General features: G+C 36.5%; 1 protein-coding gene across 2 annotated transcripts in view; it reads right to left on the reverse strand.

Annotated features, from left to right (window-relative positions):
• ZRANB3 (zinc finger RANBP2-type containing 3) overlaps positions 1 to 27,748 on the reverse strand; it is a 279,821-nt gene that overhangs the window by 145,939 nt on the left and 106,134 nt on the right. For both annotated transcript variants that reach the window (XM_021695825.1, XM_021695823.1), the window contains exon 3: positions 9,224 to 9,402. In XM_021695825.1, coding sequence (XP_021551500.1) covers positions 9,224 to 9,402 — 179 coding nt within the window. The remainder of the gene's footprint in view (positions 1 to 9,223; positions 9,403 to 27,748) is intronic.

Raw genomic sequence — 27,748 nt, forward strand, 5'->3', positions numbered from 1 at the left:
AGATATTTATTTATTTATAACACCGGCTGAACCAGTACTATACTGAACAACAGTGGTGAGGATGGACATCCCTGTTGTGTTCCTGATCTTAGGAGAAAAGCTCTCAGTTTTTCCCCACTAAGGATGATACTACCTGTGGGTCTTTTGTATATGGCCTTTATGATCTGGAGGTATGTTCTTTCTATCCTTACTCTTTTGAGGATTTTCATTAAGAACGGATGCTATGTTGGGTCGCCTGGGTGGCTCAGTCGTTAAGCGTCTGCCTTTGGCTCAGGTCATGATCCCAGGATCCTGGGATCGAGCCCCGCATTGGGCTCCCTGCTCGGCAGGAACCCTGCTTCTCCCTCTCCCACTCCTCCTGCTTGTGTTCCCTCTCTCGCTGTGTCTCTGTCAAATAAATAAATAAAATCTTAAAAAAAAAAAAAAAGAAAGGATGCTATGTTTTGTCAAATGCTTTCTCTGCATCTATTGAGAAGACATATTGTCTTACTCTTCATTAATATAATCATGTTGATTAATTTGTGGATATTGAACTATCCCTGCAGCCTAGAAATAAATCATACTTCATTATGGTGAATAATCCTTTTAATGTACTGTTGGATTCAATTAGCTAGTCTCCTGTTGAGAATTTTTGCATCCATGCTCATCAAGGATACTGGTCTGTAATTCTCCTTTTTAGTGGGGTCTTTGTCTTATTTTGAAATCAAGGTGATGCTGGCCTCATTTAATGAGTTTGGAAGTTTTCCCTCCATTTCTATTTTTTGGAACAGCTTCAGAAGAATAGGAATTAATTCTTTAAATGTTTGGTAGAATTCCTCAGGGAAGCCATTCAACTTTGGACTCTTGTTTGTTGGGAGATTTTTGATTACTGACTCAATTTCTTTCCTGGTTATGGGTCTATTCAAATTTTCTATTTCTTCCTGTTTCAGTTTTGGTAGTTTATATGTTTAGAAACATAATGGAATGTGTCCATTTCTTGCAGATTGCTCAATTTTTTGGCATATAATTGCTCATACTATTCTCTTACAATTGTATTTCTGCAGTGTGGTTGTGATCTCTCCTCTTTCATTCATGTTTTTATTTATTTGGGTCCTTCCTCTTTTCTTTTTGGATAAATCTAGGTAGGTGTTTCTCAATTTTATTAATTCTTTCAAAGAACCAGCTTCTAGTTTCATCGATCTGTTCTACTGTTTTTTTTTTTTATTTCTATATCATTTATTTATGTTCTAATCTTAATTACTTCCCTTCTTTTGTTGGTTTTAGGTATTATTTGCTGGTCTTTTTCCATCTCCTTTAGGTGTAAGGTTAGGTTTTGTATTTGAGGCTTTTCTTGCTTCTTGAGGAAGACCTTCCCTCTTAGGACTGCCTTTGCTATATCCCAAAGGTTTTTGACTGTTGTGTTTTCATTTTAATTTGCTTCCATGTATTTTTTAATTTCTTCTTTAATTTCCTGGTTAACTCATTCATTCTTTAGTAGGATGTTCTTTAACCTCCATGTATTTGTGGTCTTTCCAAATTTTTACTTGTTGTAAGCTTCATAGCATTGTGGTCTAATATATGCATGGTATGATCTCAATTTTTTTGTACCCATTAAGGCCTGAGTTGTGACCCAGCATGTAATCTCTTCTGGAGAATGATCCATGTGCACTCAAAAACAATGTGTATTCTGCTGCTTTAGGATGAAATGCTCCGAATATGTCTGTTAAGTCCATCTGGTCCAGTGTGTCATTCAAAGCCCTTGTTTACTTGTTGATCTTCTGCTTAGACGATCTGTCTGTTGCTGTGAGTGGGGTGTTAAAGTCCATTATTAATGGGGCACCTGGATGGCTCAGTTGGTTAAGTGGCTGCCTTCGGCTCAGGTCACAATCTCCGGACTGAGATCGAGCCCCACGTTGGTTGGATTCCCTGCTCAGTGGGGAGTCTGCTTCTCCCTCTCTCTCTGCTGTTCCCCTTGCTTGTGTGCTCTCTCTTTTAAATAAATAAAATCTTTAACAAAAATAATCCCCCATTATTATTGTATTATCAATGAGTTTAAGTTTGTTATTAACTGATTTATAGAATTGGCTGCTCCCAAGTTGGGGGCAAAAATATTTACAATTGTTAGATCTCCTTGTTGGATAGACCCCTTTATTATGAAGTGTCCTTCTTCATCTCTTGTTACAGACATTGGTTTAAAATCTAGTTTGTCTGATATAAGTATGGCTACTCCAGCTTTATTTTGATGTTCATTAGTATGATAGATGGTTGTCCATCCCCTCACTTTCCATCTGGAGGTGTCTTTGGGTCTAAAACGAGTCTCTTGTAAGCAGCATATCAATGGGTTCTGTTTTTTTTAACCACTCTGATACCCTGTGTCTTTTGACTGGAGCATTGAGTCCATTTACATTCAGAGTAGTTACTGAGAGATATGGATTTACTGCCATCATATTACCAGTAAAGTTGCTGTTCCTGTGGATTGTGTCTGTTCCTTTCTAGTCTTTGTTGCTTTTCATCTCTCCTTCCTGCTCAAAGGGTCCCCTTTAGTATTTCTTGCAGAACTGGTTTAGTGTTCAAGAACTCCTTTGGTTTTGCTTGTCTTAGAAACTCTATCTCCTTCTATTCTGAATGACAGCCATGCTGGATAAAGTATTCTCATCTTCATATTTTTCTCATTTAGTATGTTGAATATATTATAACACTCCTTTCTGGCCTGCCAAGTTTCTGTGGACAGGTCTGCTGCTACCTACCCTTGTAGGTTAAGGACCTTTTGTCCATAGCTGCTTTCAGAATTCTCTATCTTTGAATTTTGCAAGCTGCACTATGATATATCTTGGTGTTTACCTGTTTTTACTGATTTGGAGGGTAGCTCTCTGTGTCTCTTAGACTTGAATGCCTGTTTCCTTTCCCAGATTAGGGAAGTTCTCAACTATAATTTGTTCCAATAAATCTTCTGCCCCCTTTTCCTGCTCTTCTTTTTCTGGGACTCCTATGGTACGGATATGATTGTGCTTTGTGGAGTCACTGAGTTCTCTAAGTCTCAATTCATGATCTAATAGTTTTATTTCCCTCTTTTTTTCATTAGTTTCCACAATTTTATCTTCTATATCACCTATTCAATCCTCTGCTTCTTCCATCCTCATTGTGAGTACATCTAGTCAGTTTTGAATCTCAGTTGTAGCATTTTTTATTTCGGCCTGACTAGTTTTTAGGTGTTTTATAGCTACAGCCAGGGTTTCTCTGGTGTCTTCTATGTTTCTTTCATGCCCAGCTAGTATTCTCATGACTGTTCTAAACTCTTATTCAGATATATTGCTTATATCTGTTTTGATCAAATCCCTGCTTGTGATTTCTTTTTGATCTTTCTTTTGGGGAGAATTCCTCCATCTTGTCATTTAGGTTTCTGTATTTTGCATATTATGAAAACTTGTTATGTTTCCTGCTCCTGAGAGTAATACTATATTAAGAAGGGGTCACACACTGTCCAGGGCCTGGCATGTCAGGAAATGTTTCTGGCGTATGCTGTGTGTGCTGTGCTGTTGTGCTTTGGCTGCTCATTCCCACAGATCAGTCCTCCACAGAGTTCCTCCTTGCTTGCAGTGGGGAGTGTTTGGACCTTTAACTAGGTGTGCTTTGATTTATTTGTTAAGATAAGCCAGATTTAGGGTGCCTGGGTGGCTCAGTTGTTAAGCGTCTGCCTTCGGCTCAGGTCATGATCTCGGGGTCCTGGGATCGAGTCCCACATCGGGCTCCCTCCTCGAGGGGAAGCCTGCTTCTCCCTCTCCCACTCTCCCTGCTTGTGTTCCTGCTCTATCTCTGTCTCTGTCAAATAAATAAATAAAATCTTTAAAAAAAAAAAAAAAAGATAAGCCAGATTTAAAAACGGGGGGGCGCCTGGGTGGCTCAGTTGGCTGGGGGTCCAACTCTTAGTTTTGGCTCAGGTCATGATTTCAGGGTTGAGGAATCAAGCCCCGTGTTGGGCTCCCTGCTCAGCAGGGGGCTTGCTTGGGTTTCACTCCCTCTGCCCCTCCCCGTTTGCACACACTCTTTCTAAAATAAATAAGTAAATCTTTAAAAAAAAGCCTGATCCAAAAAAATGAGAAAAGGAAACAAACCAATAAACTATAAGCCTGATACCAAAGAAAAAAGAAAAAAAAATAAGATAAAAGAAAGAAAATATAAAAAATTTAAAAATTAAAATGAAAAACTAAGGAAAAAATAAAAAATAAATAAAAAAAGAAAGCCTGGTCTTATTTCCACCACAACTGAAGCTGACATTTTGGAGCACTTTGGTGTTGAGTTGTATAAGTTCTTTATTTTTTTTGGATTCTATTCCTTAATCACACAGGTCATTTGCAAATGTCTTCCCATTCAGTAGGCTGCCTTTAGATTTACTGATGCTCTCCTTAACTGTGCAGAAGCTTTTTATTTTGATGTAATCCCAATAGTTTATTTTTGCTCTTGTTTCCCTTGCCTCAGGAGACATATCTAGAAAAAAGTTGCCACAGCTGATGCAGAGAAATTATTGCCCGTGCTCTCTTGGAGGATTTTTATGGTTTCGGGTCTCATGTTTAGGTCCTTAATCCATTTTGAGTTTATTTTTGTGTATGATGTAAGAAAGTAGTCCAGTTTCAGGGTGCCTGGGTGGCTCAGTCGGCTAAGCATCTGCCTTCAGCTCAGGTCATGATCCCAGAGTTCTGGGATCGAGTCCCGCATCAGGCTCCTTGCTCAGTGGGGACCCTACTTCTCCCTCTGCCTGCTGCTCCCCCTGCTTATGCTCTCTTTCTCTGTCAAATAAATAAATAAAATTTTTAAAAAATTTTTTAAAAAAGAAAGTAGTCCAATTTCATTCTTTTGCATGTTGCTGTCCAGTTTTCTCAACATAATTTGTTGAAGATACTGTCTTTTTCCCATTGCATATTCTTGCCTCCTTTGTCAAAGATTAATTGATCATATAATTATGGGTTTATTTCTGGGTTTTCTATTCTGTTACATTGATTGATGTGTGTCAATTTTTGTGCCAGTACCATACTGTTTTGATTACTACAGCTTTGTATTATAACTTGAAGTCTGGAATTATGATGCCTCCAGTTTTGTTTTGTTTTTTTCAAGATTGCTCTGGCTACTCAGGATCTTTTGTGGTTCCAAATAAAATTTAGGATTGTTTATTCCAGTTCTCTTAAAAATGCGGTTGGTATTTTGATAGGGATTGCATTTATTGTATAGATTGCTTTGGGTAGTAAAGACATTTTAACAATATTTGTTCTTCCAATCCATGAGCAGAGAATGTCTTTCCATTTCTTTGTATTGTCCTCAATTTCTTCCATCAATGTTTTATAGTTTTCAGAGTACAGGTCTTTCACCTCTTTGGTTAAGTTTATTTCTAGGTTCTTACTATTTTTGGTGCAACTATAAATGGGATCGTTTTCTTGATTTCTCTTTCTGCTGCTTCATTATTAGTGTACAGACATGCAATAGATTTCTGTACACTTTGTGTCTTGTGATATTACTGAATTCATTTATCAGTTCTAGTAGTTTTTTGGTGGAGTCTTTATAGTTTTATATATAGCATATCATGTCATCTGCAAATAGTGAAAGTTTTACTTCTTCCTTTCCAATTTGGATGCCTTTTTGTCTGTTTGCTGTGGCTAGGACTTTCTGTACTATGTTGAATAAAAAAGTGAGAATGGATATCCCTGTCTTGTTCCCGACCTTAGGGAAAAGCTCTCAGTTTTCCCCATTAATGATGATGTTAGCTGTGGGTTTCTCATATAAGAACTTTATTATGTTGAGGTATGTTCTCTCTAAACTTACTTTGTTGAGGGTTTTATCATGAATGAATCTTGTAGTTGTCAAATGCTTTTCTGCATCTATTAAAATGATCATATGGTTCTTATCTGTTCTCTTAGTGATGTGATGTAATGTAACATGTTGACTGATTTATGAATACTAAACCATCCCTGCATTCTGGAAATACATCCCAATGGATACTGGTGAATGATTTAAAAAAAATATATTGTTGGATTTACTTTGCTAGTATTTTTTTTTTTTTTTTTTAGGATTTTGCATCTACGTGCATAAGGGATATTGGCATGTAGTTCTCTTTTGGTGGTCTTTTTTCTGGTCTTGGTATCATGGCAATGGTGACCTAATAGAATGATTTGGAAGTTTTCCTTACTTTTCTGTTTTCTGGAATAGTTTGAGAAGAATAGGTATTAATGCTTCTTTAAATGTTTGGGAGAGGGGTTCCTGGGTGGCTCAGTGGTTAACTGAGCCACCCTGGTCCAACTCCTGATTTCGGCTTGGGTTGTGATCTCAGGGTTGTGGGATCGGGCCCCATGTTGGGCTTCACACTGAGCATCAAGGCTGCTTGGTATTCTTTCTCTCCCTCTCCCTCTGTCCCTCCACCGCTCTGCCCCCAGCTTGCATACTCTCTCTCTCTCAAATAAATAAATAAATCTTAAAAAAAAAAAAAAAGAAATGTTTGGTAGAATTCTACTGTGAATTGATCTGCTCCTGGACTTTTGTTTGAGTTTTTGAATACTGATTCAAATACATTGCTGGTAACTGGCCTGTTCAAATTTTCTATAATCTCTTGTAATCTTATGTATTTCTGGAGTGTTGGTTGTTGTATCTCCTTTTTCATTTCTGATTTTTTAAATTTAAAACCTCTCTCTTTTTATGAGTCTTTGTTTGTTTTCAAAGAATTATCTCCATTTATTATTTTTTTTCCGAAGAAGAGTTTTTCTTCAGTCTTGAATGTCTTAGCTCCTCACATGGGCTTTGGTGGTGATCACACACACAGGTCTAAATTGGGATGGGGGTGTTCAGTTCTTCTGTGCTTCAGGAGAGCGATTCCTGACTACCTTGCTGTGTATGGTACAACTCACACAGTAATGTAGTTTCACATACAGCTTGGGGAGAACACATGCATTGAAGATACTCGCTTTGGAAATGTCCCTGACAATGGTAGCCCTCTACTATGTTTTGAGTAACAAATTTCTTAATGGCTTTGTTCTTGGGCACACAACAGGCATAGTTGGTGCAGTGAAGAGTCTGCACGTGGCTGTGGCCATTTTTGGCACAATTATTTCTTCTTTTCTTGGTCATCTTGGAAGTGAGGACCCAAGAGAGGATGGATCACTGTGTTTTCATCTGCATTTCTCTCTTAGCAATTTTTTATTTCTTCTTTGACTTCTTGGTTGATCCATTTATTATTTAGGAACATGTTATTTAACCTCCATGTATTTGTGTTCTTTCCAGATTATTTGTTGTGGTTGATTTCTAGTTTCATAGTGTTGTGATCAGAAAAGATGCATGGTAGGATCTAGATCTTTTTGAAGTTGTTGAGACTTGTTTTGTGGTCTAATATGGGATCTATTCTGGAGAATGTTCCAAAGTGAACTTCAAAAGAATGTGTATTAAGCTGTTTTAGGATGGAATGTTTTGAGTATATCTGTTAAATCCATCTGGTCCAGTGTGTCATTCAAAGCCACTGTTTCCTTGTTGATTTCTGTTTGGATGATCTGTTTATTGACATAAGTGAGGTGTTAAAGACCACTACTATTATTGTACTACTATTGAGTAGTTCCTTTATTTTTGTTAATAAATATTTTATGTATTTGGGTGTTCCCACATCGTGTGCATAATATTAATAATTGAATGTTTTTCTTAATGTCAACTATATTTTAAGCCCTGGGTAAATCTAGCTAATATAGAGACTTAAAATTTTCTTTTTGTAGTCAAACACTAGGAAAGCTTTCAGAAGAAAAGTGTAGAATAAATATTACTAACTTAGGTATACTGAGAACCATATACAGAAGACAAGGGCTTGAATGTCCACTGAGAACAGTCCATGCATAAGTGGCATATGCCAAAAGGAGTTACATGTATTTTTGGTAAATACATGTTGCCAGATATTGGTATATATCTAAAGTTGTTTCTTAAGCACTTGGAAGACACTGGCTAAGTTTTTCTTTCCCTAAGGTGACATCCTCGAGAAAAATTATACTCTGGGTTGTAGTACTATCTAACAAATACCAAATGTTATCCAAATAAAAATATTTGCCTCTATTTAATTGTAGAACAATATTTCCTAAACAATAAAGAAAACTATATGAACTAAATAAAAGATGATAGAAGATACATATTTTAAAAAAATTAAATGTAAACTTTCAGATAAAATATAACTAACAAAAAGTGGCTATAACTGCCTCGGTTCATTCTACATTCTCTAAATCCTTAAGTCTTAAATTTTATATAGTTTTATTGAAGAAGAAGAAATTTATAATTATTGCCAACATTTTATTTTGACCATGCAAATACTGTCCAAATGTCCTTAGACCCATAAAAATATATTTTATAGAATTTTAGTTCAAAGGTCAAAAGAGAAAAGGCCTCCAACTATTTTTTCAGGACATTCACAAAGGCCAAAATTATTTCTACAAATAGTCTTTATGTTAACAATCCTAGAGAATACAATAAAATAAAATCATAATAAAAAATGTAACTATTAACAGACATTTATTTCAAATATGTATATTGCCTTTTATTTGAGGCTCAGAAAGTGGTAATTTTGAACTTCTGGAAACATGAGAATTTGCAAAATTCACCTAGAAACACAATGTAACAAATTACTAATATTCAAATAGACTGGTTTATCCCAATGGCTAGAAAACAAATTTTAAAAACCCAGTAGCTATTTTATGATTTATTTTTGAGGAGATACTTCAAATAATCACAAAGTGAGTATATTCAATATAGAAAATATTAAAATTATAAATGAATATAATAAAGAAAATAAAACTGGTTAATACTAATTTTGAGTTATATATAAAACTTGCATATTAACCAACAACTTGGAAAGCAAAATCTGCCATTGATGCAGACAATAAAAGCTCACAAGGTTCAAGTTAATCATTGAAAAGTTGGGAAATTTAATTTTCAACCCCCAAATCGTCAGCTTTAAGTATATTTAAAGTATATATAAAATAGATATATTACATACATCTTCAAAAGTATACGTATTTACGTTTAAAAATATATCATAAAGGAATTTAACATCAAATATACTGTTGGGTTTTAGATAAATAATTCATATTTAAAAATGTAAAATAAAATTCTCCACACTATTCTCTTAGTTCTAAATTATGACTTATAGATTATACTTTATTCCAAACATCAGTATATACTAAATACATGCAAGGCTTTTTTTTTCCCCCTCTAATGATGAAAAAATCGTTCTTACCCCACGTCAGTTTTATTCTGAATAACATTGATACCTTCTGGACTCAGCTCTGGGATCCATTTCTCTATTTCTTCCATCCAGGGATATCTCAGAGATGAAGGGACCACTATTAAAAGAGGCCATTCCTCCTTATAGAAGTAAGCAATTGCAATTGCCTGGATTGTCTTTCCTAGACCCATCTAAAATAAAAATAAATTAAAAATACATAAATACATAAGTAAATGCTGAAATATTTTGAATGAAAATATTAATCAAACATTTACTTAAGAGTATTATCATCAAAATAATTTTCTAACGTAAAATCAATTGGATTACATAGTTAATAAAAAGCACAAGATTATGATGACCTTTAAAATTCATTAAGCAAATTATGTTATCTTCTAACCATTTGTGACTGGACTTAGAGACAAAATAACCTGTTATTTAAAATATTAGTTATATTGAATTCATATAACTTAATTTTATAAAGATGTATATGACCATTTATAAGTTCATCTCTTAGAGAGCACAAGGGTAAATGACTTACCTATACAACACAATATCATGTTATTTTAAAGCTAGAATAAGCCCTAAATCATGCACATCTTACAAAAGAAATAAGCATACAGTGGTTAAATTCTCTATTCAACTTAACATTAATTGAATGCAAAACTAGTGTGAGAGCCCAGGTCTCCGGTGTCTTCCCACTTAATTGTTTTCACACTTATATCATAATGCCCCATTTCTAAGCAGTACCCATTTAAAAAGTAGTTACTAAATCAATGTTTTTATTTTTATTTTTTAAAGATTTTTTTATTTATTTGAGAGAGAGAGAATGAGAGAGAGAGCACATGAGAGGGGGGAGGGTCAGAGGGAGAAGCAGACTCCCTGCCGAGCAGGGAGCCCGATGCGGGACTCGATCCCAAGACTCCAGGATCATGACCTGAGCCGAAGGCAGTCGCTTAACCAACTGAGCCACCCAGGCGCCCTAAATCAATGTTTTTCGTGGTTTTGTTCCTAACAGCCAGAATACGAAGACAACCCAAATGTACTTCAACTGGTACATGGATAAAAACTGGGGTACATCCATGTAATAGAATACTATTTATCAATAAAAAGGGAGCAAACTATTGCTATACACAACACGTTGCATTTTGCTACATGAAAGAAGTCAAACTCAAAAGCAACATACCATATGATTCCATGTTTATGTCATACAGAAAACACATCAGAGTCGAGGAGTGGGAGGAGGAGAGCAGCATGAGGGAACTTTTGAGATGATGGGGCTGTTTTGTATTTTGATTGTGGTGATAGTTACATGTCTGTACACATTTGTCGACCTATAGAATTGCGCATTTAAAAAGGATGAATTTACCTAAAAGAGTGAATTACACCTCAATAACACTGACTTCTTTAAAAAAATAGTTATTAGGGGCGCCTGGGTGGCTCAGTCGTTAAGCGTCTGGCTTCAGCTCAGGTCATGATCCCAGGGTCCTGGGATCGAGCCCCACATTGGGCTCCCTGCTCCGCAGGAAGCCTGCTTCTTCTCCCACTCCCCCTGCTTGTGTTCCCTCTCTCGCTATGTCTCTCTCTGTCAAATAAATAAATAAAATCTTAAAAAAAAAAAGTAGTTATTATTATGGATATAAGAGACTAAAAGATGTAAGGACTACTGACTTGAGGTTTCAAAGAGAAAAAAGATATAGATACCTAATACAGTTAATTTAAAATGAATTTTAAATGCTGAGCAAAATTAAAGAAGAGACAAAAAGGAAGTTTGGGATTTTTAGCAAGTCTCCACTAAGAAAATCTTGTTTTATGTATTTTTCATTAAACTACTGCTATTAACAATGACAAAAGCAATCCCAGAATATTCAAGCAAGCTAACATTTATATCAATCACACTCAGAAAGAGAAAACTAGTGTGAATTACTTAGGAAGATGTTCTTTTGATTGGAATAAAGACTGTCAAATGGAGACAAGGTAAATGAAATGTAGTAAGTGACTTTGTTTCTGACCTGGTGTTCAGTAAGTGCTCAGATATTTGAATCCATGAGTGAATTAATGAGTAAATAAAGATCAAGATTGTTAAATTCTGTGCGACAGGCAAAACCCAGGCAGAGAAAAAAACAGGAAGGAATACTGAAAAGATTTTAGTGCAAGAGCAGTATTATTAGCTAACATTTCAAAGTTCTGAGGCAAATCACATTCAAAAATAGAGCCAAAGCAGGGGCGCCTGGATAGCTGGGTGGCTCAGTCAGTTTAGCATCTGGCTCTTAATTACAGCTCAGGTCATGATCTCAGGGTTGTGAGAGTGAGCCCCGAGTTGGGCTCTGTGCTGGGTGTCACGGAGCCTGCTTAAGATCCTTTCTCTCCCTCTGCCCCTCTCCCGCAAAAAAAAAAAAAAAAAAAAAAGCCAAAGCTAAGTCTAAAACCTTTAATGTATGCAAATAACCTAAATGTCCATCAGTGGTTGAGCCGATAAAGAAGTCATGGTATATATATACAATGGAATATTATTTGAGAATAAAGGAAATCCTGCCATTTGCAACAACCTGAATGGAGTGTGAGGACATTATGCTAAGTGAAATAAGCCAGAGAGAGAACGATAGATACTGCATATATCATGTATACATAGAATCTTTGGACAAAAAAGAAAGAAAGCACCAAACTCACAGGAACAGAGAGTAAAAAAGTGGTTGCAGGGGCTAAGGGATAGGGAGAATAGGGAGAGGCTGGTAAAAGGGTACAAACTTTCAGCTGTAAGATGAATAAGGTCTGAGGAACTCATGGACAGCATTGTGACTACAGTTGATAACACAGTGTTGTATGATTGAGGTTTGGTGGGATGGTGGAACTAGGATGTTCTCAACAAAACAGAACAAAATGAAAAACCCAGAAAAGTATAGATATGTGCGATGAGTGATGTGTTAAATGTATAGGGGAAATCCTTTCACACTATATATGTGTGTCAGGTCATCATGATGCATACTTTATAGGTCTTGAAATTTGTTTTTCTGCTATACCTCAGTAAACCTAAAATTATAAAAAAATACTGGATATGTAAGCTTCTAATACTGAAACAAGATCCATTTGCAGATAAAAATCGTTTCCTATCTAGGGTGTGAAGAATAAAATTCTGGTTAAGTTAGGCAGGGCTTGGTAACTGGGTAACTTAGGAATATAGACACACATACACACACACAGCCTACATACTTTATTACAAAATTAAATCATTTTACAGCCTAATATTCTATATCACTTTCTAAGGAATAGCATACAACCCCAACCTTTAGGCCTACACAGCCAAATTTAAGATTTATTTGATGGTAGTAGACCTAACCCTAAGAGAAATAAATAACTTTTACATAACTTAGTTTTATAAAACCAAACCTAAGGCAATTATGCACCAACATCTGGTATAATGACTGCTCTATTTTCTTGTCCTCAAAAGCCCACCAATCCTCATAGCTGAACCCACTTAAACATCACTAGATTCTGGGATCAATATGATTCCAAGGCAGCAGAAATTTATAAATTACAGATGTTTCCTGGCTTGCTTATCCCTAACAACTATGACAAAGGAGCACAATTCCAGGAACTGAACCATGGTCAATTCTGTGTGTGTAGACTGGTATACCACCAAGTAACTCTGTGCCATAGCTATAGTTACCTGGCTTTGCTTCCTGCAGTGGGTTCATAGATCATTTTCTTAACTTCTATTTCTCTGGAAATAGGGGTCTGTTTGCTACCCTAATTTTCTGGAAAGTAGAAGTCTTTGTGCCTCAGATTGTATTACCGGATCTTTTGCTTGCTGCTCATCTTTTGCTTGCTGCTAAATTTACTTGGTGCCTGTCTACCTAGAATTTTGTGTATTTCATGTAGTGGGACTAACAGTTATCTCTGTGTTAACCTGCCAGGCACCTTAAATTAAATTTCCTAATATTGTCTGCTACTGATATCAGGGTCACAGGTTTTCAACAGGGATGTGTGGAAACAAAAACTGAAACAATAGGTAGGAAAAAGTTGGGAAAAGAGAAGTTATGGATTGAAAAAAGAGAGGGAACTGACATAAATACAGGAAAGAATAAGAATAATCAAGATGTGCTGAAAAGCTAATCTCATTAAAAGTTTGAATTTATTTTTATTTTCTAGTTCCCTAATCCTGCTTTCTTGTATATTTGCTATATTACACCAAATGAGTAAGTTTTTAATTCCAGATGTGTCATTTTTCAGCTCTAAAATGTACATCAGAAGCTTTTAAAATATATTTTTAGATTCTTTTTAATAGATTAAATTCTCTATTGAAATTTTTTATCTATTCATTTCTGTTGTCCACCACTTCCTTGATTCTCTTGAATAAAAAAACACTGTTATTTTAAAATCTCTTTCTGATAACACCAATATCTGATCAACTGTGGACTCTATTACCTAATTTTCCTTTTGGTACTGTTTCTCAGCATCCCTTATATTTTTAATTGGATTCTAGAAAGTGATTGGTGAAGAAATTATAGAAGCTTTGGATGATATCTTCCCCCAGACAGAAATTAAGTTAAGTTTTCTTTTGGCATACAAATTGAGTAAGAGCAGATACCTCATTCCCTTTAAGTCTTGGTTTAGGCAAGTTTATTTCATATTTGCCCTTATTACTAGGGTATGGCCTTTACTACTAGGGGGTATACTTCTGGAGGTCACCACAAGCCCAAGCAGGGTATTTACCAAGATTTTTCTCCTTTGACAAGGCACAACTCTGATGTATGTCCTCAGCACCACAATAATGCTAAAATCTCTGCCTTGGTCTTTCTCCTCCAACTACAAATTTCTGCTGGGCTTTTTGGAGTCGCGTCCTGGGCATGTACACTTTAAGAAATGGCCAATGATGTGAGGGTAATATCTACGCAGATTTCTTGGGTCTTTCTCTCAAGTTACCTTCTCTCTGGGATTTTTCCCTTCATTTCCCAATGGTACAATGCATAGTTTGATAGCTATAGACAGAGTAGTCTCTGATACAAACCAGTTTAAGCAGCCTGTTTCAAATATGTGGCCTATGGCTTTAAGAAGAGAAAGAACTGAAGATACAGTGATCAATCTAGGCAGCTGAAGAAGAATGAAAAGTCAATTTGGGGAGCTATCAGTGTACTATTTCATTAAGTTTAAGAAATTCTAAATATTTTTTATTGTTCCCAGCTATCTTATCACATGATTTCTTAATAACATAAAAAAAATGACTGCCTCTTAAGAACTAAACTAATAAATTTTTTAAAAGTAAGTAAAAATCAAGAAATAAGGAGCCATTTTAAAAAGAAAGAAAGATTCCCAAGCCAATGAGTCTTAAGTATAAGAAATGGAAGGATTAATTTAGCTAAGAAGGTAACATGTTGAATACAAGAATAAACAATGGGAGCAAAGCAAAGGGTATGATAAAAAGTCTGATTCCATTTTTAATGTTTGAATGCTGACAGCTTTTAAGCCCCATTAGTCCTCCTTACCCTCTTGCTCTAAATCCGGGCAAGCTGATAAGAAATGTGGGCATGACTTCCTTTAGCATCAGAGGGAAATTCAAAACCACAAAACCACAGCCCTTATGTTGAAAACCATGATCTTAGACCAATTCCATGAACCCAATAAAAAACCAAGTCAGTCTCCTTTCCTTGTTCTCTCATGTATCCTCTTACAGGCACAATTCAGTAGAAAATAAAATCTCATGGAACATCCTTGAATAAAACATGATTCAAACTAAAAGTATATGACTAAAATCTCATGCTCCCATTAAAGAAAGAGTGGATCACATAATACAGGAAAATTGAGTTCTAGATAAAAAGGAAAATAATTGCTAGGACAATATTTTTACTATATATATATATATATGAACTTTAAAAAAAATGTACTTATATTTCAAGTATTTTCCAAAGAATTAAAAAATTATAAAACCAAAAACACTCTCAAATAATGTGGGTATAAAAAAGTAACTATACTCAATAGGTGGTTCAAAGTCTTTGGCTCTCACTACAAAAGAATTTGTTAAAGTAAAATGGTCCAGTGTTTCAAGATGATTAAGTCTAAATCAACTATTAAGAACCAAAGGCACAGGGGCGCCTGGGTGGCTCAGATGGTTAAGCACCTGCCTTCAGCTCAGGTGATGATCTCCAGGTCCCTGCTCAGCAGGGAATCTGTTTCTCCCTCTTCCTTTGACTCTCCCCACTGCTCCTGCTCTCTCTCTCTCTCTCTCTCTCTCTCAGTCTCAAATGAAGAATAATAAAAAAAAAAGAACCAAAGGCATAACAACTATCTAGGTACTACATAAGAAGAATTAAATAGAATACTTTAACTTCAAATATACATTTTATCAATGTATTCAAAATAATAAATCACTATTTTATTTAGGAGAATAAATTTGGATTTTCTAAATGTCTTATTCCACAAAATTAGTAAGAGAAATTAAACAACAATGATCTTAACTGACATACAGAATTTCATTTTCTTTCTTTTTTTTTTTTAAGATTTTATTTATTTATTTTGACAGAGAGAGGTAGTGAGAGCAGGAACACAAGCAGGGGGAGTGCAGGCTTCCTGCCGAGCAGGGAGCCTGATGTGGGGCTCGATCCCAGGACCCTGGGATCATGACCTGAGCTGAAAATAGAAGCTTAATGAAAAACAGAAGCTTAATGACTGAGCCACCCAGGCACCCCAGAATTTCATTTTCAATTTTTTGTATTGTGATTGCATTTATACAGTAAATGCATAAATCAGAAAATGCCTTCTGATTGAGAATTTTGTTTTGACTAGAAGTTTCCAATTAAAAAAAATTTTTTTTGGAAGTTTCCAGTTTTAAAGTTATAAGCAATTTGTATTTTTAGAGTAAGGATGTAGGTTCATCTTTAGAGTAGGTGATCAATTTGTTCTAGATGAGATTCCTTTAAAGAAGACTTTTAGATATGCAGACTTTAAATCTTAATGACAGACTGAATTGAGTAAAGAAACCCACATATAGAAATGTCAGACTGAAATCTTATATTCAATTATTTATTACTGTTAAGGAGATGTATGGTTTAGCAGAACTATTTCTGTATCCTTGTAGATTAAATTATATAGGCATACCTCATTTTACTTGATTTATGTAATTTGCAAATAGTGTTTTTTAAAAATAGAAAGTTTGGGGGCGCCTGGGTGGCTCAGTCGTTAAGCGTCTGCCTTCAGCTCAGGTCATGGTCCCGGGGTCCTGGGATCGAGCCCCGCGTCGGGCTCCCCGCTCGACGGGAGGCCTGCCTCTCCCCCCTCCACTCCCCCTGCCTGTGCTCCTCTCTCGCTGTGTCTCTCTCTGTCAAATAAATAAAATCTTTAAAAAAAAAAAATAGAAAGTTTGTGGAAACTACATCAAGCAAATCTACTGGTGCCATTTTTCGAATAGCATTTGCTAATTTCATGTATCTGTGTCACACTTTGGTAATTCCTGCAATATTTCAAACTTTTTTATTATAATTATATTTGATTATGTGATCTATGATCAGGAATCTTCCATGTTACTATTATAATTGTTTTGGGGCACCACAAACCACACCCATATAAGATGGCAAACTTAAATATTGTGTGTGTTCTGACTATTCCACTGACAAGCTGTTCCCGCATCTGTCTCCCTCTCCTTGGGCCTCTCTACTCCCTGAGACACAATAATACTGAAATTAGGCCAATTAACAACCCTACCATGGCCTCAAAGTGTTCATGTGAAAGGAAGAGTTTCATGTCTCTCACTTTAAATCAAAAGCTAGAAATGATTAAGCTTAGTGAGGAAGCTATGTCAAAAGCTGAGAAAGGCTAAAAGCTGGGCCTCTTGCACCAAACAGTTGGCCAAGTTGTGAATGCAAAGGAAATATCCTTGAAAGACATTAAAAGTGTGACTCCAGGGAACACACGAGTGATAAGAAAGCAGAATAGTCTTATTACTTTTTTTTAAGGTTTTATTTATTTTTTTGACAGAGAGATAGAGAGAACATGAGCAGGAAGGAGGGTGAGAGGGAGAGGGAGAAGCAGACTCCCTGCTGAGCAGATGGGGCTCCATCCCAGGACCCTGGGATCATGACCTGAGCCGAAGGCAGACACTTAACCAACTAAGCCAACCACACGCCCCACAACAGCCTTGTTACTGATGTGGAGAAGGTTTCAATGGTCTGGATTGAAGAGCAAGCCAGCCACAACATTCCCTTAACCAAAGCTTAATCCAGAGCAAGGCCCTAACTCTCTTCAATTCTGTGAAGGCTGAGAGGTGAGGAAGCCTCAGAAGAAAAATCTGAAGCTAGCAGAGGCTGGTTCAAAAGCTGTCTTCAGAACGTAAAAGTGCAAGGGGGGGTCACAAATGCTGATGTAGAAGCTGCAGCAAGTTCTCCAGAAAATCTAGCTAGGAACATTAATGAAGGGGCTACACTAAACAACAGCCTTGTTGTTTAGTGTAAACAACAGATTTTCAGTGTAAACGAAAGAGCCTTCTATTGAAAGAAGATGCCATCTAGGACTTCATAGCTAGAGAGGAGAAGTCAATGACTGGCTTGAAAGCTTCAAAGGACAGGCTGAGTTTCTGGGTAGGGGCTAGTATGGCTGGTGGCTTTAAGTTGAATCCAGGGCTCATTTACATTCCAAAAATCCTACGGCCTTTAAGAATTATGCTCAATCTACTCTGCCGGCATTCTACAAATGGAACAAAAAAGCCTGGATGACAGCACATCTGTTTACCACATGGTTAGCTGACTATTTTAAGCCCACTCTTGAGACCTACTGCTCAGAGAAAGAGATGCATCTCAAAATATCACTGCTCACTGACAATGCACCTGGCTCCCCAGGAGCTCTGATGGAAAGAAAGGGACAATGAGATGAATGTTGTTTTCTTGCCTGCTAACACAACATCCATCCTGCAGCCCATGGGTCAAGGAGTAATTTTGACATTGAAGTCTTATTATTTAAGAAACACATTTTGTAAGGAAACAGCTGTCAGAGTGATTCCTCTGATGAATCTGAGCAGTCAATTGAAAACATTTTGGAGTATTCACCATTCTAGATGATATTAAGAACATTCATCATGATTCATGGGAAGTGGTAAAAATATCAACATGAATAGGAGTTTGGAAAAAGTTGATTCCAACCCTCTTAGATGACTTTGAAAGGTTCAAGATGTTAGTGGAGGAAGTAACCACAGATGTGGTAGAAATAGCAAGAGAACCAGAATTAGAAGTGGAGCCTGAAGATGTGATGAATTGGTATAATCTCATATAACACTTTAACAGATGAGGACTTTCTTCTTATGGATGTGGAAAGAAAGTGGCTTCTTGACATGGAAACTACTTCTGGTGAAGATACTGTGAAGACTGTCAAAGTGAAAACAAAGGATTTAGAATATTACATAAACTTGGTAGATAAAGCAGTGGCCAAGTTTGAGAGGACTGACTCCTATTTTGAAAAAAGTTCTACTTTTACCCAGTTTATGTGGGTAAAATGTTATGTCAAATGGCATCACATGCTACAAAGAATTGTCTGTGTATTTTAAAGTTTTTACTTAAATTCCAGTTAGTTAACATATAGGGTAATATCAGTTTCAGGTGTACAATATAGTGATTCAACACTTGCATAAAACACCTGGGTCTTATTTTAAGAAAGTGCCACTGCCACCCCAATATGCAGCAATTACCAACCTGATCAGTGAGCAGTCATCAATATCAAGGCAAGACCATCTGGCAGCAAAAAAATTATGACTTGCTGAAAGCTCAGATGTTGGTAGAGTAGTTTGTGACAGGTCTCCCCAAAATATGCCAATTTGTCATTAAGATTATTTTGCGTTAGTAACAATTAAAACCCTACAGGATTTAGGAAAAGCTCTTTACCTCCCCCACGATTGCCAAAAAGAATGTAGATGGAGGATTTGCTGTAGGAAGAGACCTATCACTATAGATAACTGCACTGTAATATGTATGTATGTAACAGGTATGGAAGACAGTCAGGAAAGTCCTTTATGTCCCGTTGTTTCTAAATGGCCCAGCCAACATTTATGTACCAGTTACTCTTTTCATCATCCTGTGAGCTGCATTCCTTCCCTTTTAAGTCCAACATCTCTACCCCTTTCTTTTTGGTTCAAAATGATATATATACCTTTTTTAACTGTCTTTGGAATTGCATTTCTATGTGGATTCCCAAAATATATGAAATTAAACTGAATTTTCTCCTGTTAATCTGTATCTCATGTCAATTTGATCCTCAGTTTAGCCAGAAGTATCTTGAAGGACAGAGTAAATGTCTTCCTACCCAACAACTGTTAGCATTTTGTAGCAGTATTTTAAGTTAAGGTATGTACATTTTTTTCCCCAACATAATGCTAGTGCACATTAACAGACTACAGCATTGTGGAAATACAACTTTTATATGCACTAGGAAACCAAAGAGTTCATTTGACTCACTTTATTGGGGTGGTCTGGAATTGCACCTGCAATATCTCCAAGGTATGCCTATAATTTCCTTTCCTATAGGTGATTTAGATGGTATGTTGCAAAATTATTGTTTCTTCTTAGATGTGTGTGTGTGCATGTGTGTGTTCATTCATGTATTTTTGTCTTACAGAAGACTAGGAGAGAGAACAGACCATAGGGATACAGACATACAGGCCTGATAATTCTCTTTACTCAAGAATGAAGAGGCGACCTTTTCAGAAATGCTTTGTCACACTTCTCTGGTTGTCTAGCTCTTCCTCATGGATGGTAGCAGGCTTTCTCCTGAAGGGAAAACACTGGGATCAAATGAGGCTGGAAAGGAGGTGGTCTCGAGGGGCAAGACGATGGGATAAAACACTTCTTTATCTAAAAATAAGACACTGAGTTGAGGATGGCAGTAAAACTCAAGTAGGTCAGCTTACTGATACCATGTGGGAGATAGCAAAAAGAGTACAGTGATGAGGCTCTGCAATGAACAGAGAGGCTAGATCTGAGCAAATATACTTTAAAAATAACCATTTTTACTATTAGCAGTTAATTGTTACACATTCAGTAATGAAGTTTTATCCTTGACAAATTTTTAGGAAAGTTTCATTAAAAGTCACAGCTTTACAAATGGGAAAAATGTTATCAACAGATAAATTTGAGTTAAGGGTATATGGAAGCTCTTTGTACTATTCATATTCTTGCAGCTCTTCTATATGAATGAAGTAATTTTCCAATAAAAATCTGAGGCAAAAAAGTTACAGTTCCACAACCTAGTATCACTTGTGCTGGCAGGAGGAATGAGAGGGCTGTCCTATATGTCCAAAAAGTGGCCAAGAAAAAGTGGCCAAGAGGAAATGATACTAAACTATTCCAGACAGTGCTGAAAGAAGAAAAACTTCTCAATTCTTTAAAAATTACTTTTAAAAGTCAATATAACACTGATATGAAAACCTGAAAGGCAGTACAAAAGATAATAAATGATCAGTCTCACCTGTGAGTATTGGCACAATCATTTTAAGTAGACTATTAGAACTTGGTAGACCACTGAACGTATAACAAATGACCAAAAGGAGATCAAGTCCAGGAATAAAAAGACTGTTCAACATAAGTAAGTCTGCTACTATAACTCGCAATGTTAACAGATCAAAGGAAAAATGTTCTATGGTAATCATTATGTTATGGTAATCAAATGTTTTAGCATTATATGCTAAAAAGGCATTATGTGCTAAAAAAAAAAAATATCAACACTCATTCTTGATAAAAGCCCTTTTATTTGTTGACTATTACACCAAGAGGATAATGTCTTCACAGGAGAAAAAGTATGTGTCACAAACAAAAAGGCTGTACTGTTTTTAATGGATAAAACATTCCCATTAATATCAGAAACAGAAATGAGAAAGAAATGAGATGTATAAATATTAGGACTGACAAGCAAAAAGTACTTTAGTTGCAGATATTACCAAATACTTAGAAATCAGAAGAATCAATAGGAAAATAATTACTACTATTGGTAGTAATACCTAAGTATTACATGCAAAATTCAGGTAAGTAGCTAGTTTCAAATTATGATGAAAAAAGTTTGGTACTTTGGTATTTTGGAAGGAATAATCACAACAGAACAATGAAACAGAAGAGAATATAACAACACGCCAAATACCTATGGGAAATGAAAACATGATAAAAGTGGCATTTTAAGCTACTGAAAACAATGGTTCACTCAATGCTATTAGGAAAATTCGCTAATGAAGGAAATCAGAGTATGTCACTCCAAAATAAGCCTCAATAGGTTAAGGATTACTTTAAAGTGATTATTTTTGAGAAACAGCAGACACAGAAGAAGTTGTGAAGATGGAGTAGACGTTATAATTTTGTTTAAAAGGAAATCTCTATTTATGTGTCTCCCTCTCTATACCTGCAAGGGAGTGATGCCTGAAAACCACAAGAACTCACATGAATGGAGAAGGCACTGACCTAAATCTGCATAACTAACCTTATCCTTGTTTAAGATGCTTTTCCTGGTAACCTCCCATAACTGCCTGAACCACCATCTTTCTTTTGTGTTTAGTTGAATATGGTATTTAAGGTGGTGGCTTGGGGCATCTCAGGGAGTTTAATCATTTTTCCTGGGTATCTCCACTGTGTACATGAAGTGTTCATTTTAATAAACTTCTATTTATATATTTTTTATTTTTTATACCAGAAGACTCAGCCAAGAACTCAGAAGGGTAGAGGGAAAATTATATTTCCTCCCTTACAATCATATTTAGCTTTAAAGAGTTATAAGACATAGTAAAACATGAGATATGTAACTATAATGTGAAATGTATATGTATTATGCATTCAAACATTACCACTCTTAAGATAAGATAAATAAAATATCATGACAGAATAATATAGATTGGTGGTAAAGCTTCATAGTTCAGAAGGAGATTTTCCATATATTTTTTCATATCTTTTTTAAAACCTCTTTTTTAAAATTAAAATCAGATGAACAAACTGTAATAAGATTCTATTCATTTTCTCCATATGTATTATGGGATTAGTGCCTGGAGGCTTTTTTGAAAGCGAAATTCTAACACAACACAAAGAACATAATTATAGATGCTGAGGAAATGAAGAAAGAAAAGGAATAGGAAAAAAAAGTAGCCGAAACTTTTGGTTTTGATCTAGGTTCCTTTTTTTTTTTTTTTTTTTTTGAGGGGGCAGGGGCAGAGGGAGAGGGAGAGAGAATCTTAAGCAGGCTCCATGCCCAGCGGGTGAGCCCAACATGGGGCTCAATCTCACAACCCTGAGATCATGACCTGAGCCAAAATCAAGAGTCGGATGCTTAACCCACTAAGCCACCCAGGCACCCCTTGACCTAGGTTCTTAAAATCTAACATACTCATGAATGACTCACTTGTTAAAAATTCAGGCTTCTGGGCACCAACTCCCCAAATTGTAATTTAAATAAATGAGACTTTTTTTTTGTCTAAACATTTTTTTATTTTTATATTTTTATATTTATTTTTATTTATTTTTTAAACTGGACTTTTAAAATAATGACTCCTAAAGTGATTCTCGGTGGATGACTCTTAGGATGTATTTTAAGACTAACTACTCTAAAGACTAAACTTCGGGGTAAAAAAATCTTAGAGTATTTTGCTTAATTTTTGGCCATTTTATTCTCAAGATTAAAAAAAAATGTGAAAACAGAATTGACACTTAGAGGATTTTGTTTTTGAACATATTAATTTCTTCATAACCTTGTTCTGTTAAGTGATCTTAAATTACAATTCCAAGGCAGTACCAAAAACAGTGCTTTCCACTCCTAAAGAGAAAAAAATAAGCCCAAAATAATGTCACTTAGAATAAGACCCCAAGTCAGTAAAACCAGACTTAATACCTCATCTAAGAGCAGTTTCAACTTCCCCCCAAAATGCAGTCTTAACAGGTCAGTGAGTAATTTTATGATGGACACCGAGTCTTCACACAGGCAATCTCCATTCGCCAAAGGAAGACGAGGTAATCTGCATGGTAAGATCCTCTGCTCTTCCCCCTAAGGAAAAGAGACTTTGCCTGGAATAATCTATTCTTTCCTTTTGCTTATAACTTTCTAGCACCTGCCTTTCATTTTGTACAACTCTTTGGAGCTCCCCTCTACTTCTAGATGGCATGCTGTCTGATTCATGAATTGTTTAATAAAGCCAATCAGATCCTTAAATTTACTCTGCTGAATTTTGTCTTTCTAACACTACTTTGCTATTTAGTAGATAGAGTAACTTCAACAAAAACAGAATTCTGCTTCTACCTTCACAATCTATTTAGATGAACTAACAATTTAATAGAAAAAGGCATTTCAGAAATTTAATAAAGGCTCAAAAAGGGAATCTAATTTGCATGTTGCTTTATCTGTTATTTCATGTAGTCAATTAAAGGGCTATATTTAAGAGGTTATGATCAAAACTTAACTACTTAAAAAGTGGAAGAATAAATAACTTACATCACTAAAATATCGAGTTATGATGAACACAAAGAAATCAAACATAAAGCATTCATAAATGGAAGCAAAATGTGTGGAAAAATACAAAATTATCCATGTGTTATAATAACACTGTAAATATGCTGTTCAGAAATGGAAACAAAAGAGTCTCTCAAAAGCATATGAAAACAAAGACTAGGAAACAAAGGACAGGAGCTTGGGAAGATGGTGAAATGGAAGCAAAATTTGTGGAAAAACACTGTAAATATGCTGTTCAGAAATGGAAACAAAAGAGTCTTTCAAAAGCATATGAAAACAAGTACTAAGAAACAAAGGACAGGAGCTTGGGAAGATGGTGGAGTAGGAGGACCCTAAGATCACCATGTGCCATGTTTACAAGTAGACATCATCCACTTCCAGAGACAATAAATCAGACAGCCATACGAATACTGGCACAGCAAACTGTACAACTAAATATAGAGAAGAATCTGCATCTGAAAGGTTAGGACAGTCAGAAAGGCGGAGGGAGGCTGCCCACTGGAAGGAGGGAGCTGCATGCACAGAGAGGGCAGAGAAAAGGGCACCTACCAGGGAGAACACATGGGTAAGACTAATCCCCATAACGTTTGGCTTCAAAAGACAGAGGTTTTGAATTCCATGAGTTTGGGATTGTTTGTTTTTAAAATTAATTAATTAATTAATTAATTTAGAGACAGAGAGAGCTTGTGAGCTAGGGGGTGCAAAGGGAGAAGAGAGAGAATCCTAAGCAGGCTCCACACCCAGCATGGAGCCCGATGCCAGGATTGATCTCACAACTCTGAGACCATGACCTGAGCCAAAATCAGGAGTCAGACACTTAAGAGAATTCAGCCACCCAGATGGCCCTGAATTCTAAGTTTGTAAAACCAATGTGACTTGGAGCCTGTAGCTTTAAAAGTTAGCTGACTCAGCACTGGAGGAGCTGGGAGGGCAAGTGATAGCCAGATCGATGCCCTTAAAGAAACAGCAGCCTACACAGAGAAGTAACATAAAAACTGCAATTTACACAGTGCCAGGGGCCAGTGGGAGACAGATTTGTTCATTCTGATTTCAGAGCATGTTGGGAGACTTCAAAAACAAAGGTGCTGGCAGGTGTCATTTTCCTCTCCTGCTCCCCAGCATAAACACAGAGCCATCTGCAAAATGTAGGGCTGCACAGACACTTGATACCTAACCTGCTAGCAGTGCCCCACGTCCATGTATTTTCCTGAGGACTTGTGTGCCCCAAGTCTGCTAACCCCAGCCCTGGGCTCAGGGCAAATTTGTTAAAGCTGCACATTTGCCCACCAAGCCACCAGGTGCACAGCAACCACCTGGCTCCACATTCACCTGCCAGGCCAGGTGCCCCAGCCATCATAGCACACAGTGCCAAGTGCCCAGCTTTGTACCTGGCCATCCTGGCCCACAGCCCCCAGCTTTAGGCGAACCCGGAGGACTAGTGGCCCAATGCAAATTTTGCTAACACTGCAGCTCTGTTCTCAAGTTCCCTGGTGGGCATGCCCCCTAAGAGCTTGCCTATCTGGGTCTCAGTAATACCACAGTGGCCAAGGGCAGCCCCAAACAGGAAGAGATCTAGTGCAGATAACTATACTGAAAGGAAACATGCTCAGACACAACAGTAGGGTGTAAATGAGGCACAAAGGATACTGTACTGAACTGCCAGATTATGCTGTACAGGGAACATTACACCGAAGAGCAATCCAGGAGCTTTTCTTCATAAAGTCACTACTCTCAAGATCAGAAGACACACCTAACTTCCTTAACACACAGAAACAGACACAGGCAGACAAAATAAGGAGACAGAGAAATTCATCCCAAGTAAAAGAAAAGGACAAGGCCACAGTCAGAGATTTAAGCGAAACAGATATAAATAACATGACTGATAGAGAATTTAAAGCAATGATCATAAGGATACTCACTGAACTTGAGAAAAGAGTGGAAGACATGAGTGAGACCCTTAACAGAGAGAGAACACAGCAGAGATGAAAGGCACAATAAACAAAATGAGAAACATGCATGATGGAATGAATGCAGGATGGAAGAAGCAGAGGAATGAATTAGCAACCTAGAAGACAGGAAATGGAAAGTAAGCAAGTTGAAGAAAACATAGAGAATAGAATGCCGCAAAACGAAAACAGACTTAGGGAACTCAGTGACTCCATCAAATGTAGTAACATTCATATTACAGGAGTCCCAGAAGAAGAGAGAGAAAGGGGGAAGAAAATTTATTTGAAGAAACAATAGCTGAACATTTCCCTAATCTACGGAAGGAAACATATCCAGATCTAGGAGGCACAGAGAACTCCCATCAAAATCAACAAAAGCAGACCCATACCAAGACATATTGAATTAAATTGGTGAGACATAGTGACAAAGAAAAACTGTTAAAAACAGCAAGACAATTTATAAGGAAAAACCCAGAAGGCAATCAGGAGATTTTTCTTTTCTTTTTTTTTTTTTAAAGATTTTTATTTATTTATTTATTTGAGAGAGAGAGAATGAGAGAGAGCAAGCACATGAGAGGGGGGAGGGTCAGAGGGAGAAGCAGACTCCCCGCCGAGCAGGGAGCCCGATGCAGGACTCGATCCAGGGACTCCAGGATCATGACCTGAGCCGAAGGCAGTCGCTTAACCAACTGAGCCACCCAGGCGCCCAATCAGGAGATTTTTCAACAGAAATTTTGAAAGCCAGAAGGGAGTGGCATGATATATTCAAAGTGCTGAGTGGGAAAAATCTACAGCCAAAAATATTCTATTCAGCAAGGCTATCATTCAAAATAGAAGGAGCAATAGTTTCCCAGACAAACAAAAACTAAAGGAGTTCATGACCCATGACCACTAAACCAGCTCTTCAAGAAACACTACAGAGGACTCATTGTGTGGAAAGGAGAGACCAAAAGTGACAGCATATAGGTAGGAAACACAAAACTAGAAAAAAAAATTTCTGTAAAAAAAAAAAAAGAGTCAAGGACACACACACACACACAAAAGGATATATAACAGAATAACATAACAAAATGTGGAGAGGAGAGGAGAGGAGAAAAGAATGAGATTAAACTTAATGACTATCATCTTAATATAGACTTCTACATGCACAAGAGGTTATATACAAACTTACTAGTAACTATTTATCAAAACCACTACAAAATATGCAAAGAATAAAGAGAAAGAAATCAAAATATATCACTAAAGAAAGACAGCAAAATATGAAAGAGAGAAAGGTAAGAAAAGAGAAAATCTTCAGAAACAACCAGAAAACAAGTAATAAAAATGGCAATAAACAAAAAGCCATCAATAATTACTTTGATTGTAAATGGACTAAACCTTCCAATCAAAAGAGACAGGGAGACAGAATTGATTAAAACAAAATAAGACCCATCTATATGCTGCCTACAAGAGACTCATTTTAGACCTAAAGACACCTGCAGATTGAAAGTGAGGGGAAGGACAAACCTGTATGTTTCAAATGGGTGTCAAAAGAAAGCCAGATTAGCATTATTTACAGGGACAAAGGACTTTAAAACAAAGACTATAACAAGAGACAAAGAAGGAAACTATATAAAAATAATAAAGGGGACTACCCAAATATATAGATATAAGCAAAAATTCTCAACAAAACATTAGCAAACCGAATTCAACAATAGATTAAAAAATCACTCACCATGATCAAGTGGGATTTATTACCAGGATGCAAGGTCATTCAATATTTGCAAAACAATCAGTGTGATACACCACATCAGTAAGATAAAGGTAAGAACCATATGATCCTTTCAATAGATGAAGAAAAAGCATTTGAGAAAGTACAACACCCATTCATGAAAAAACCTCCATGAAGAAAGGTCAGAGGGAACACACTTCAATATGATAAAAGCCATATATGAAAAACCCACAGCTAACATCATCCTCAGTGGAGAAAAACTGAGAGCTTTTCTCATAAGGTCAGGAACAAGAAATGGATGTCCACTCTCACCACTTTTATTCAACATAGTACTGGAAGTCCTAGCCACAGCAATCAGACAGCAAAAAGAAATCAAAGCCACACAGATCAGTAAGGAAGAAGTAAAACGTCACTATTTGCAAATGACATGATACT

The sequence above is a fragment of the Neomonachus schauinslandi genome, chromosome 3, assembly GCF_002201575.2.
Source record: "Neomonachus schauinslandi chromosome 3, ASM220157v2, whole genome shotgun sequence".
NCBI classification, from domain to species: Eukaryota; Metazoa; Chordata; class Mammalia; order Carnivora; family Phocidae; genus Neomonachus; species Neomonachus schauinslandi.